This window comes from Vombatus ursinus, unplaced genomic scaffold (assembly GCF_900497805.2).
Source record: "Vombatus ursinus unplaced genomic scaffold, bare-nosed wombat genome assembly UNPS02014798.1, whole genome shotgun sequence".
NCBI lineage: Eukaryota > Metazoa > Chordata > Mammalia > Diprotodontia > Vombatidae > Vombatus > Vombatus ursinus.
The window spans coordinates 65615258-65630396 of record NW_020954576.1 but is presented as its reverse complement, the minus strand read 5'-3'; the positions used below and the strand labels follow the sequence as shown (position 1 = coordinate 65630396).

The window sequence follows — 15139 nt, the reverse complement described above, 5'->3', positions numbered from 1 at the left end:
AAAACTATGCCAAACTCAAAATGCTATACAGTAAACTGCCTAGTACTCTAGATTAGCTACTTGTAGATATGGAAAACAGCTAGATAATAACAGAGATATGGAATCCACCCAGGTGTGAGTTTAAGTATTTTGTGCTCATTCATTCAATTGTTTAATAAATATTCATGGAACACCTACCATATTAAAGATACAGAATCACAGAATCTCAGAGTTGGAAAAGAATTCTAAAGTCATTTAGTCCAACCTTAACAAGTTGTCCATCAATCTTCCACTAGAAAATCTCTAGCTAGGGAGAACCTACTACCTCCTTAAAAAAGAAAAATTGGTATCTGTTGTTGTTAAATCATTTTTATTTCCAAATGTATCCCTCTCCCTCCTCTACCTAACAAGCCATCCTTTGGAACAAAGAATAAAACAGTTCACCAAAACTAACCAATGAGTGGAGAAGATATGCGAAGTTATGTGATATTCCACACTCATAGTCTCCAATCTCTGCAAAGAAGAGAGGGGTCATGTTTCCTCAATTCTTTTCGGAGGCTGAGCTTGGTTAATTACACAGACTTAAATTCTACTTTTTTTTTTGTACTTTCTCTTTACATAGTTGTAATTCCTGTGCATATTGTTTTATTGGTTCTGATCATTTCACTTTGCATCAGTTCGTATTGATTTTCCCATGTTTCTCTGAATTCTTCACATTTGTCTTTTTTCACAGTTTAGTGATCCATTACATTCATGCACTAAAATTTGTTTAACCATTCCTAAATCTGGGAATATGACCCATACTTGGCCCCAGGGTGGAGAAAACACTCTGCAAAGTAAATACCATTTGAGTTAAGTCTAAATTCCTTTTGCCTAGAGATCTTATTTGAGTCAGGTCACCCTCTTCCCCAAAGTGATTGGTTTCTTAGTTCTAGTAGAAGTTCTAATCTGTGTTGAGCAAACTTCTTGTGTTAGCCATCACATCTCTAGGAGGCTGGAATATTTGTGGGGAAAATGAGAGCTTTGGATGATAGGTCTAACTGTTTGGGGGCCATTGAAAGATTAACTTCTCCAGATCTCTATGTATATTTCAATCAAGCCCATGCCAGAAAACTAAATTAGGCTTATTCCAGAGTGTGAGACCACAGGAATTCTTTGAATCCAGGACCAAGACAGAGAGTCAAATGGAATGGAAAGAACAGAAATACATTTAAGGACTTACTGTGTGCAAGAACTGTGCTACATGCTGGAAATACAAATAGAAAATCCAGACAGCCCCTGCTCACAAAGTGCTCACCCTCTAATAGGGGACAGACAATACATATAGAACAGCCAGCTAGAGGATGTATGGAAAGTCCCAGTACTCTCCAGGGCACAGTCACAGGACTGATGGTGAGGCCCAGAGATCTTTAGGGTGTACTGTTGGGAGGGGGAGGGCAGGATTTGGGCTGGAGCTTTTGGAGGAAGAAGTCTTACAGTGGTTCCAGTTCCAAGGCCCTGGGATTATCTCCGAGAGGGCAAGGCTTAGGCTGGGGTGGTCGGGATGGGACATTTTAGGATGAACGGATCCTCTTCCATTCAGAAGTAATGATGGATGAGATAATATTCTTGTGTCATAGGCTTCCCATTAATTTTCTGGATGACAGTGATATATTTTGCTGTTGTTGTTCAGAGGCATATTGTAGATGTGGTATACACAGAGGGATTTCCCTGATCTCATAACAGAGCCCCAATTACGTAATGATGTTTCATATCATATTTTTCATTTCATTATCAACTTTTTCTTAAATTTAGTCCTGAAAAGGACAAGCTTCTTAGCTTATCCTAATGTAGTACATCCTGGTACTGTTATCATGGTTTGGTTTCTCCAGGAGTAGGAACTTAGGATAACATAAGTTATTCCTCCCCGTTTTTTGAAAGACTGGCTTGAAACTAAAATCTCTGTGGCTTGTGGGTTTTGTTTTTTTTTAAGAAATCTTTTGTTTTCCAAACAGGTTCTCCCCAACGAGTTAATGGTAAAGTTCGAGGAAGGATCTTTGTAGGGAATAGCCAAACTCCAATTGTCTTTGAGAATACTGACCTCCATTCTTATGTTGTGATGAACCATGGGAGATCTTACACAGCCATCAGCACCATTCCTGAGTCCCTGGGCTATTCTCTGGTACCCCTGGCTCCTGTGGGAGGCATCATTGGATGGATGTTTGCTATTGAGCAGGAAGGATTCAAGAATGGATTCAGTATCACTGGTAATTTCCTTATATCACAATCTTTGAATCAACTGGCCTTTTCCTAGAATGTCTGTGGAGACTGGAGATGGTGCTGGGTATTGGGCATCAGAAAGGAACACTACGCATGGGTGGAAAACATTTCGAAGATCATTTTGGTCTCTGTAGGCAGAGCACACCGTTAATTGTATTCTTTATAATATAATGAAGGCAAAAGGTGCTGTCAGTTTTCAGTGAGAGGTGCTGACAATGTCTGGGGGCTACATCTTGACTTAGCAGAGATTTCATAGCAGAGATAACTGGTAATTTGAAATTCTTTGGCAATGCAAGTGATTGCCATCAGTGCATACCTGACAACACAACCCCAGGCCTGAGCTCACATAGGCTGCCACATTCTGTAGGCTATTAGGTTTCAGGTTCAAAACTTAAGAGGCGTTTGACATCTAGCCCTTTCTTGCTGCGTTAAGAGGGAAAACAAACATCTATGTTTTCTTGAGCTGATTTTTTAAAGGGCCTCCGTTTCCTTATCTTCAGCATGATGGGGGTTGGCCTAGATGATGTCTGAAGTTTCTTCTAGCTCTAGATCTTATGTTCAAAGAAGGTAATTTAGCAGTAGCAGATTACTTGACCAATAATTCTCTGAGAATAAAGGAAGCCCTTTTATAACTAAGTCATTGTCTTTGAAAATCTCCATGAATCATTCAAAGCACAGGGAAAATTACACACACAGAGCTTTTGCTTGTTCCCTCCCAGATGAATGCAAATGGGGAAATCCCACATAGACCCATAAATTTGTCTTCCTCACGTCTCCTCCAGCTTCAAGGGCCCGATGCCCCCTAGTTATTTTTTTTCTTTCCCTTTCTAACTACTAAAACAAGAAAGGATCAGAAGTCAATCTTTATATGTATTGATTAGCTGATTGTCAAATGAATTACTTTCACTGTGTTACCTCAACCAGCATTGGCATGTTAAGTTTTCTATCTCTAACTGTGGAATAAAAGACTTCCCTTCTTGCCTCCTTCCCTATCGATGTTGACAGCAAAAAAAGAAAAAAGAAAAAAGAAAAGAAAAAGAAAAAAAAAAGTCAGCCTCTTCCCTCCCCTTCTGGCATGATTTTAGTTCCTACTTAATAATACTTTCCTGCAGAAGCCTCTTGGGATGTGTCCTTATACTGCCTGGGTTATACTTCCCCCAGTAACAACCTTTCTCATAAAGAAATATGTCATTGAAATGCATCCTCTTTGTTAATGGAGCAATGCCTGGGGGCAGAATTAAAATTCTTCTATGTCGTATTAAATCCGCTGAGTCTTCATGTCCCACAAACATTTGTCAATTAATTAGGACAATGTCTTGAATATAGTGCATCTTTCTTAAACATTCTCCTTAGTTATCATCATCACAGATGTTCATTTAACAAACATTTATTAAGTGCTTGCTGTGTGCATTGCACAATTCAGGATACAAATGAAAAGGAAGACAGGATTCTTCCCCTTAGCTTGTTTATCTTCTAGGATGTGAGACATACCAGAAACAACCAGAGAATATAAACAAGTTAAAGATAACATACTACATTACTTCCCTAACTGTGACCACATTTGTGAGAGGCCACTATGTGTTTTTTAAAATGGGTGGTCCAACCTTTAGAATATTCTGATTTCTAAATATTAACATTTTTTCTTCCCATCTTAGTCCAGGTCCAAGATCCATAGCCATGACCATTTTAATGGTATAACTATAGGAACTGATATTTATATTGTTTTTTAAGGTTTATACAAATTTTTTTAATGTATATTACCTCATTGGAACTTCATGTGAGATAATTATTGCAAATTTTATTATCCCCATTTTTCAGATGAGAAAATTGAGGAATAGTAGATTTTAGAACTGGAAGGGAGACCTTATAGGTCATCTAATCCAACCCCTTCATTTTATAGATGAGGAAACTGAGGCCCAGAAAGATAAAGTGACTTGCTCAAAGTCACCCTGATAGTAAGTAGCAGTCAGAATTTGAACTCAGATCCTCTAATTTCTAAGCCAAAGCTTTTTCTTCTGTACCACCCTAATGAGATTCTTGGTGTTTGGTGGTACAGGATGAAAATTTGAATTCTCACCTCTCAAGAAAACTAGATGCTTTTACTTTTTTCGGTGATCAGAGTACAGTCTTACGTATTTTCTTTGTAGCCAGATAGATAACATGTCAACCATGACATCCAAACCATATCCCTTCTCAAATGGCTTTTGGTGATTGTAATGCTTCAGCGGAAACACAGAAACTTGAAACTGAGTCTTTTTTTTTTTTTGGTTCGTGCGAGGCATTCGGGGTTAAGTGGCTTGCTCAGGGTCACACAGCTAATAAGTGTCAAATGTCTGAGTCTGGATTTGAACTCAGTTCCTCCTGACTCCAGAGCCTGTGCTCTAACCACCGCACCACCTAGCTGCCCCTTGAAATTGAGTCTTGACTTGAGTTTTTCTAGCACTACTTTGGAGAATGGTTTTGTTGCCCTGTTTTAAGCCAGTCTCCCAGGCTTCTTAATCTGTCTTCTTCCCAAATGCCCAGGATATCAGAGAGGTTGAGATGCCATTTCAGCTCATTTCTAGCCTCAACTCATGGCTTGTTCAGATTTAGCTTTTTTTATTAATTGAAAAACAATCATCTTTTATTGGAAATCAATTATTGATTTTAATTTTTTTAGATTACTATTACTTCCTACTAACTACTCCCCTACAAAGCCCTCCCTTAAAACAAAGAAATACTGTCAAGTAAAGCAAACTGATATGTTGACTATGCCTGACCATACACAACTTACTCGATACCAGTAGTTCTTCTCTGCTGAGAAGAGGGAAGCATCCAACATCTTCAGTCCTCTAAGGTCAAGATTTCAATCATCCTATCTCATCCCATTCCTCTTTCTGTGCTGATCCATCTGCCTCAACCAGTTCTGCATTTCAAAATTAAATATGCCACATTCATATAACTTTGGCTTCAGGCAGACATTGAACAGAATTTGTTTTATCTGAGGACCTTTTTGACTTGAAGAGGAGCCTACAAATTAGTAGTGGCAAAAGTAATTATAACGTGCCATGTTGTGTATGTGTTGACTCTACCCATACCGCTTCCAAATTTCACGACTTCCTTTGGATTTAAGCCAGTGCATGGACAGAACCTGATCTTTTCTATTATACTATAGTGAACAAATTAGGCACCAGAAAGTTTCATCTAGCCCTGTGTGGTCCTGTATGTTGAATGTTCTCAGAGTTGAATCTGAGGCAGAGTTAATGTATCCTAGGCAATAACTTTCCTTGGGCTACACTTGGGGTGTGAGTAGATTTAAAGAGGAGATAGCTTGTACACTCCCATCCAAGGACTTTTTTGCCAATCAAATTTGGTGGACCAAAAGAATCTTTTATACTCACTCACAATATTTGCTCAGTCTACATTTCTCTTCTTACTACCTCTCATCCTTCTCAGTAGCCCAGACACCTCAACCTTACAGTTGGGGCTTACATAACCATAGAATGGGAATAGATAAATGTGGGAAAAACAAAGATAGGAGTAGAGAAGAAATACTAATTTAATTTAATTTAATGTTAAATATATTTTGTTGATGTCTTTATATCACTGTCATTTATGGGGGGAGATCCTCTTCCCCCTTACCTCAACTCCCGATTGAATTGTCTTTGAAACAAGGAAAAACATTGTATACAGCAACCACTCTGATGATATATTCAGCATTTCACTCTAATAGTCCCCTGCCTCTGTTCCAGGGGAGGAAGGTATGAGAAATTCATTTTTCATGAATGTGATGTGGCTGAACCACCCTCAGCAGTAGGACGTGTGCTTCTTAGAATTTTTCTAGTAGTGGTGATGGGTTGCACTGAGCCATATTCTTCCTTCATCAGCTTCTGCTGGTTATCAACGACAATGTTAGCTGGCAGGCACCCAGTGGCCATATAGCAGAAGGTAAATTGTCCCTAGGAGGGTTAAACTCATGATTCCAGTCACTTTTACATGTGGTCCTTAACCAAATGAAAGCAAGGATCCAACACAGACTCTTTTTTTTTTTAATTCCACCAGCATATATTTATTAATCATCTATTAGGAGTAAGAATGGACAAAATGTAATAATGGTTCACATTTCTATAATACTTTAAGGTTTGCAAAGTGCTTTACATATATTGTCCCATTTGATCCCCAGAACGACCCTGGGAGGCAGGTACTACCACTTTGCATTTTTTTTTTTTTAGCCAAATGGGGTTAAATGACTTGCCCAGGGTCACACAGCTAGTAAGTGTCAAGTGTTTGGTCTGAGGCCGAATTTGAACTCAGGTCGTCCTGACTTCAGGGCCGGTGCTCTATCTACTGCGCCACCTAGCTACCCCTCACTTTGCAATTTTTTAAACAGCATTTTAAGGCATACAAAAGGCCAAGTGAGTTGCCTAGGGTCACAAAACCAAGTGCAACACAGACTTTTATAGATATATACAAGGAAAATTCAAACCTCCCAGAATCTCAACATGATTACTTTTTTTTGTTTGCTTGGAATTAAGCATGAAACTGTTTATTGCTGGCCCAGTGACAGTTGGATCCAGTAAATTGACTACTCTTTGGTGATTTTACTTTACAGGAGGAGAGTTCACCCGTCAAGCTGAAGTGACTTTTGTGGGGTACCCGGACAAGATGGTCATAAAACAGAAATTCAACGGCATTGACGAGCATGGCCACCTGACCATCACTACAGAGTTGGATGGACGCGTCCCTGAGATCCCATCTGGCTCCACTGTCCAGATAGAACCCTACACTGAGCTCTACCATTATGCCAACTCTGGTGAGCCCAAGCTTCTAGATGAGATGATCTGTGAACCCTAGACTACCTTACTGAGAATCACCCAGCCTCTGTTCAATACAGATTTATTAAGTATCTGCTATGGGATAGAAAGCTATGATTCATACCCTAGTAAAGGGAAATAACATAGAGATTAAAGTTATCACGCCAACTAGAATTTAAGTACATAGGCAAAGTACAGTCACATATTGTGACAGAACATGGGTAAGACAGATGACTAGAGAGGACTCAGGGAAAGCTTCATTGAAAAAGTGGTATCTAGTGGTTTTAAGCTGGGCAAAAGATTTTAATAAGGGGAGATTCAAGATTAAGAGGACAGTGTAAATAATACACAGTGGTAGGAAAGGGCTGAGTGAGTTCAAGGGCCTATATTGGCTAAAGAGGCAATCAGACAACAACAACAACAGCTAACATTCATATATCGCTTACTACGTGCCAGGCACTGTGCTAAGAGCTTTACAATCATTATCTTATTTGATTTTTCCGACCATCCTGGCAGGTAGGTGCTATTATTATTCCTGTTTTATAGATGAGGAAACTGAGAGAGAAGTTAAGTGACCAGGGTTACATAGCTAGTAAATGTCTAAAGTTGGATTTGAATTCAGGTCTTCATTATTCCAGGCCTAGTACTTTATCCACTGTACCCACCTCCTGCTTAAATAATTAAGAAGCTAGGATGAGAATCCACATCCTCTTCCAAGCTCCATATCAAAAAGTTACTAATGTCGGCTATAAGAAGCCAAGAAAATTCTGTGCCTTATTTTTTCTCGCTGTTGAAGAAATGCATAACCCTTTAAATATTGAATCCCACTCGGTTCACTGCCTCTGTGAAAGGTGGCAGAATGTAGTAGTAACACAAAATCCTATAAATGGGTAATTTAGATAGCACTATAAGCAGCATTTTGATATAAGGAAGCCTACTTGTGTAATTTATTTATAATTTTATCTTTTGCTGAGCTCCTATTATGTAGAAAACTACAGTGAAGCATAAAATTGTAAAGGCTCTGTATAAATTTTTGTTTTAAAGCAGGAAGTTGAAGGTAGCCAATGCATGAGTGAATAGAGAGATTACTTTTCCTCTGAAAGCCTTCCTCTCATTGCCTTTCTAGGTTTGATTACTGATTTTTCATAATTCTATGGAATCTGCCTTCTGACACAAAACTAGCTTCCTAACTCTTGGGTCAATTTTGAAATTCTTTTTTTTTCTTTTTGAAATTCTTTATTTAAAAAAATCCCTTAATCCTAGAAAGCCACAACGTACTAAAATAACAGGAGAAAGAAGGAATTTCTAGAAGCAAAGAGATTGGTCCTAGTAAAGGAAAAGTAGTTTTTCTCACCTGTTCCAATCTCTCATCTGGTAGAATTGCAGGTGGGAAGTATTTGGCCTTGGGCTATCATTCCTCAGACCTCCTTCAAGATTTTCTTTCTTGCTGTTGATGACATGCTATCTCCCTGCCTTTTCCAGTTATCACATCCTCTTCCACCCGGGAGTATAAAGTGACTGAACCTGCCCAAGATGGGATCGCTTCTTCACGTACCTACACTTACCAATGGAGGCAAACCATTACCTTCCAGGAATGCACTCATGAAGATCCTCGACAGCCTCTTCCTCCCACCCAGCAACTTTCTGTGGATAGCGTATTTGTCCTATACAACACGGAAGAGAAGATCTTGAGATATGCTTTGAGCAATTCAATTGGTCCTATTGGGGGTAAGTAGAGCAGTAGTTTTATGGGGCTTAAGAGACAGAGAGAGACAGAGAGAGAGAGAGTTTAAATCCATGCTTTGACTTTCCATACTCTTTCTTTCACTCCCAGTCAGTATCTAGCATGATTTTGCAAAGGTGGAGTAAGGAGGGGAAGAATGTCCAAATGCATCCTTTGGCCCAAAGGGAAGATTAAAGCGTAGCGCTTAATCTAAAATGTGGGTCACCTGTCATCCTGTTCCAGTACTCCGTCTAAGATGTTGATGTGCTATCTTAAGCGAAAATGAGGAGTGCATGTAGAACTTACTGTGCATGTTTTTTTTAAAGTCAAGAATAAAGCCAAAGGCATTCCACTGAGTACTTAGACATACTTAGAAAACCAATTTCAACATCTCTACCTTTTCAGATGGCTCCCCTGACTCCCTTCAGAACCCTTGCTACACGGGTACCCACGGTTGTGACGCAAACGCAGCATGCCGCCCAGGTCCAGGAAGTCAGTTCGTTTGCGAGTGCTCCATTGGCTTCCGAGGAGATGGACAGAGTTGCTATGGTATGGCTAATCATCCTGACTCGGGAAGAGTTGGGAGAGGAAGTTAGAGACCCATTCACATAGGATCGAAAGCATTTGACCACTTCTCACTAATTATGCTCATACTTGAGCTCATAGTCCATGGGCTCCTTCCTACATGTTTTCCTTTCCCAAGCAGAGACCATTAGTTACTCAGAAGTGTGTCATGAATTGATTCATGTCTCCCAGGGCATGCCATCACTGTCCTTATATGCCAGGATTGCTTATGGGAACTAGGATCCAAGGCCACAGAATCCCTTGAGCCAGATACAGAGGTTCACTCACTTTGGGTACAGAATTAGCTCCAAGGGTTCATATTCATATGCCCTTTCTCCTTCACAATTGCTCCTTAGTGTTTTATTCCCAAGAATTCATATTTGTACAATTTGTCCCCACCTCCCCTTTACACTGACTCCTTAAGCATTTACTATGTGGCAAGGACTTTGTTAAGTGTTGGGGATACAAGTATGGGCAAAAAGAAAGACAGTACCTGTCCTCAAGGAGCCTACATTCTAATTTTTGAAGATAACACACAAAAGGGAGCTGAAAAGTATGTAGAGAGGTAAAGGCGAGGATGAAGGTCCCTAGTGAGGCAGGGGATGGTTTTAAAGTCCAGAAAATCAGGAAAAGGACTGGGAGGGAAATGAATGCTGGATGGCCTGGGCCCCTCCACAAAATGGCAGCTCCGGGAGGAACTCACCAATGAGAGTAGGGAGCAAGCCTTGTGGAATAATATTCCAGGGTGAGAAGGCTATAGCCAAGGAAATTAGATATTTCAGACCCTAGAGGAATGCTCCCTTTTGTGTTCTTTCTACATCTTCCTCTCCTTTTTTCCCTCTCCCTCTCCTCCTTTCTCTTCCTTCCTCTCCCTTCTTCTCTCTTCCTCCCACCCTGTCTCTCTCAGCCTGCTGCCTACCATCCCTCAGTGTTTCAACTCTTAATATATGAGTAGGAAAAGTATCTCAAGAATTTCTAAACCTGAGTGGTTCAAAATTTGATAGCCATCTATTATATTGTGCCTAGCACAATGTTTGCAGAAAGCAGAAAACCAGGTAAGTCCAAATCAGGTAAAATCCTAATAGAGATGCTTGGATTTGACAGTGATAAGGTGAGCGAATTAATTGAACAACATGTATGTGAGAGGGACAGTTAGGTTCACAGATTTAAAACTGGAAGGGAGTTCAGAGGTTACCTAGTCTAGCCTCATTATTTTATAGAGGAGGACACTGAAGCCCAGGGATGTTAATTTCCAGGTCACAGAGGGAGTAAATACCAGAGGTATGTCCGGAGTTGGTATTCTTCCCACTGCACCATGCTGCCTCATGTCAGACTTTATTGATTGACCTTCATCAGACACCAATACTAAGTTTGATGAATAGAAGTTGTAATACGGTTAATGGAATGATAGCCACCCAACATCAGTAAATCAAAAAGTTAAAGGAATATGGAAGTTGCTGACATCTCTTCCAGGGGCATTTCCCCCTAATCTCAATTCCCTCATTTGTTATCCCCAAACTAAACTCAGATATGTTTTTCTTTTTTTTTTTCTTTTTCTTTTTTTTGCTAGGCATTAGGGCTAAGTGACTTACCCAGGCTCACACAGCTAGTAAATGTCAAGTGTCTGAGGCTGAATTTGAACTCAGGTCATCCTGACTCCAGGGCCGGTGCTCTGTACACTGTGTGTTTGGCCTTTCTGCCAGATGATTTCACCTTCAAAGAGTCAAACTATAAGTTAATATCACACGGCATAAATTCAAGCTGCAGTTCCTAGACTGCGGCCTTTTGGGTTTCATCTACGTTTGATGACTTAGATTATAGATGATTTGATTTTCAAGTCAAACAGTCCCTGCCTTGTAAATCAATATGCAAGGGACAACCAATTGTTTTAATATTTCATTTTTAAAGAAAATCTCATTTTCCCTGGTTGCCATCTTGAAAATTTTTTTTGAAGTTATTATCTTGGAAGGCATGAACATAGTTTGCTTTTTGTCATTATTTTCTCATTCTGGCTTATTAACATCATGGAATGTTGGCATTTTCTTATTCAAGCTGCTCATTGTTCTGGGCTACTAAATCATGCCTCTAAGTGTCAGTGCCTCGTGTCAATAGCCCTTTAAGCTGAAATTGCATTAAGCAGATCACTTCATGTATTATTCCACTGTGGGAAGTACCCAGGGGAGTATGGGAGAAACAGCACTGAAAGTGAGTTAGGCCTTCCCTTTCCAACTGGATGTGCCTGTTGAATTCCATGGCTGCAGCTGTGATCTAATACAATAAAATCTGATGAGCAAAGCGGGGTTGCCTTTGCTCAGTCATCAGATGGGCAGTCTATGGTCCAATTTTCCTAATAATTTTAATTGTGCCAACAGAAGGAATTCTCTTGTTGGAATGCATTCGTGTGTTTCTTCAGAGGTTAGGAATTTCTCAAAATAGATTACTTAAGAAATAAACAGTGCTCACAGAATATATAGCATCAGGCAAGGCACTTGGTGTGTGTTGTATAAGACTGAGCCCCAGTCCTAAAACAGTTTATAATTTCTTAGAAGGACAAAAATAGATAAGTATTTAATGGATAAAATATGGGAAAAGCAAACACACCAAAGCAGAAATAAAAGCAGGAATAGTAATAGCTAGCATTTATATAGTGCTTTAAGGTTTGCAAAATGCTTCACAAATATTACCTCATTTTATCCTCATAACAATCTCTCATTTTGCAGATGTGGAAAATGAGAGAGACAGTTCAAATGACTTGCCCAAAATCACATAGCTAGTAAGTATCTGAGGCCAGATTTGAACTCAGGTCTTCCTAGTTCTGGGTACAATACCCAGTCCACTGCACCACTTAGTTACCTATAATTATAAGTAAATATGTAGGTCAAGGATTTTACTGCAGGTTGGAGAGTGATGGTTATGACAAGGGAGAAAGGAAACATGCATTTATTAAATGCTTACTATTTGTCAGCCACTCTGCTAAACCTTGAGGATTCAAATACAAATAAAAAGACAGTCCATGTACTCAAAAAACTTACATTTTAAAAGGGAGCTGAAAAGTTGGAGGGGGTGGGTAGAAAAGGATGGGAAATGAAAATAGCTGATGCGAGAGCATGATTTTGGAGCCCAGTAAATCAAGAACATGGCCAGGAAGGAATGAAGGTAGGCTGGCTGGGGCACCTTCACAAAAGGAGGGGTCCAGAAGGAATTCAACCAATGGGAGAAGGAAGATGCATCCCGAAGAGGGACATTTCAGAGTGAGTGGGACACAGATAATAGGATGTCACAGGGTGAGGAAGCCTTATGTGGTGAAATAAGTTCAATGGTGAGATAGCAGCAGAAGGATGATTCTGAAGTCCAAAAAAAGAGAGGAATGAAGGCAGGTTGGCCTGGCCCCTTCACAAAATGGAAACTACAGGATGAACAGGGAGAAAATTTTCTTAGAGAGGGAAAGATGACTAGGAACTTAATTTTATGGTCTTTAAGTATATGTAATAATGTGCAAGAGAGATCTCTTTTCCCTTCACTGAGGCAAAAATAAAAGATGCTGACTCAAACTGAAAGAAGTCAAATTTTAGCTAGTGCTTTTCCAATACCTCATGGCATGGGGATTCTTAAAGGCTGTACCAATGGAGCTTAAGCTTTGTAAACAGACTAAGATGACTTTTTGAAGATCAGTCTGGGTAAGTACTGAGAAGCTCATTGCTAGTAGACTGACCATTAGATGATGAATTTTTGTCCATGGTAATTCAGGAAAGAAAGAAAATAAGAAATGACCTTTGTTCTGTGTGACTCTCTTCTGTTTCTGTAATGATCACTGAAGAATGGTAGAAAAGGGTGCCAAGACTCACATAGTTTCTACACCTTCCATAAACATTAACTTACTTGTTGATATGCTAAATGTAAGATTCTTGTCCTCTGACTAATAAGTGAACATACTCATGGAAAGAATGGAAACATATCAATCTTAATGTTCTTGCTGTAAATGAAATTAGAAGGTGAAAGGAAGTTGCAGCTAAACAAAAAGATGGTTCACAGGTTACACTTGGAGAGGAGAATGAAGAAGTAGGTAGAACTAGTCTTAGCATGCTTCCAAAGGCAACAAGAAACAACATTTTGCAGTACCTTTGTTCTAGCACTGCAATGCTCATGATAAATATTTTTTTTAAAAAAACTATCTTGAAAATAATGATAGCTTATGCAACGATATTGGTTGCAAAGGATGAAATGCTGGAGTAATTTTAAGAATAATTCAATAAGACCCTCCATGAAATTAAGCTTCAGGGGTAAAATGAGAGTGACCAAAGACTCATAAAATATACAGAAGCCTTTATCATAAATATTTTTTTCAAGAACAGGCTCCAGACATGTTGGCTACCAAATCATTATACAAAGAATTAACTTGATTATATTTTAATAGACAGGAAATAACTTGTTATGCAGATGGACGTGATTTTTGAATCAGTAGTTCTGTGTGATGTCAGACTCCTTGTTAGAACATTTAACAAAATCAATACAAAATTAGAAGAAAGAATAAAAAGTGAGAGGACATGGTGTGAGATTGAGGCAAATTCAACCTGACTTACTTGAATAAGTTGCTGGTGGTGAAAAGTGGAAAATGGATAAAAGAATTTTAAGGATATTAAAACAGACTATCACCATTTACTAAGGAAATTTAACCAATATAAATGAAATACTAGAAAAACCTAGAAACTATATCAGTTGGCAGATCCAAAGATGAACAGAATCCAGATTCTATCCATGGTGTTTGTTGTTTGTTATTTTTAAAAATGCATTGAGCTTGGTAGAGAAAAAATATTGCCTTAAAACATAGGTTCTTAACATTTAACAAGAGCACCAGATCAAGTAATGCAGAAATACAAGGAGAAAACATAATGAATCATTTTTTTTTTCCAGCCCAGGAAGCAGGAACAGAAGTCAGATAACTGCTGTGTCTCTCTGACCCCAGAGCCAGACTGTGGATCTAGCATGGTCTTAGGAGTAGATCTGTGGCTAAGCACAGGGCTGGCCTATGGCTATGTTCCAAGGCAAGAAGTGGCTGTGGATTCAGCAAAGATTGGGCCTGATTGCAGGGAGCAGGAATAACAACCAGCCTGCATCTATGCAGCACTAACCCCATCAAAATTAGGAGGAGATCTGTGCCTTGATATGAGGCTGATCTGCTGTATTCCAGGAGCAGCCACTCCTCTAGGAGATCCAGCTCAGATTTATCTGTCCATAATCTGTGTATACCTCAAGAAACAGGGATAGAAACAAGCAGCAGCCATGTGGCACTGATCTTGGAGTGAGGTTGCAGATTTATCCCCTACCCTGGCTGAGGACTGCAGCTATGTGACCCAGGCAAGGAGCTCAGACCAAGGGGAAGCCTATAGTTCTGTCACTCTGAACTTGCAGAGCTTTCTAGCTAGCTGACAGGGACTGGGACCAATTTCTAATGAGGGGCAAACTTATGGTTGTATCATGCAGACTTAAAATGGGGTCAGGAGCTTGAAAAACTCAGACCAAGAGAGTAGTTATACTTCATACTGGATCAGAACACTCAGGCATCACTGAAAGTTTGCACATCTCTAGCCTGAGCTGCTCCTGAGATCTTTGAAAAACATAGTACTGAAGATCTAAAGAAAATAGTAACAGGACTCCAAAAAATACAAAACAGGATCTAAAAAGCCCCTGACATTCCCTCCAAAAGTGTACAGTATCTAGATGTAATACAAAGCCCTGTTTTAGCAATTGAGACTTGAATAATAAGAGACAGAGACAGAGAGAGAGAGAGAGAGAGAGAGAGAGAGAGAGAGAGAGAGAGAGA

General features: G+C 39.5%; 1 protein-coding gene across 1 annotated transcript in view; it reads left to right on the top strand.

The window, feature by feature from the left end:
- The window catches only part of LOC114049374 (nidogen-1-like), a 110321-nt gene that overhangs the window by 34617 nt on the left and 60565 nt on the right, over positions 1-15139 (top strand). The window contains exons 6-9 of the mRNA XM_027870649.1: positions 1974-2225; positions 6830-7030; positions 8514-8759; positions 9160-9303. Coding sequence (XP_027726450.1) covers positions 1974-2225; positions 6830-7030; positions 8514-8759; positions 9160-9303 — 843 coding nt within the window. The remainder of the gene's footprint in view (positions 1-1973; positions 2226-6829; positions 7031-8513; positions 8760-9159; positions 9304-15139) is intronic.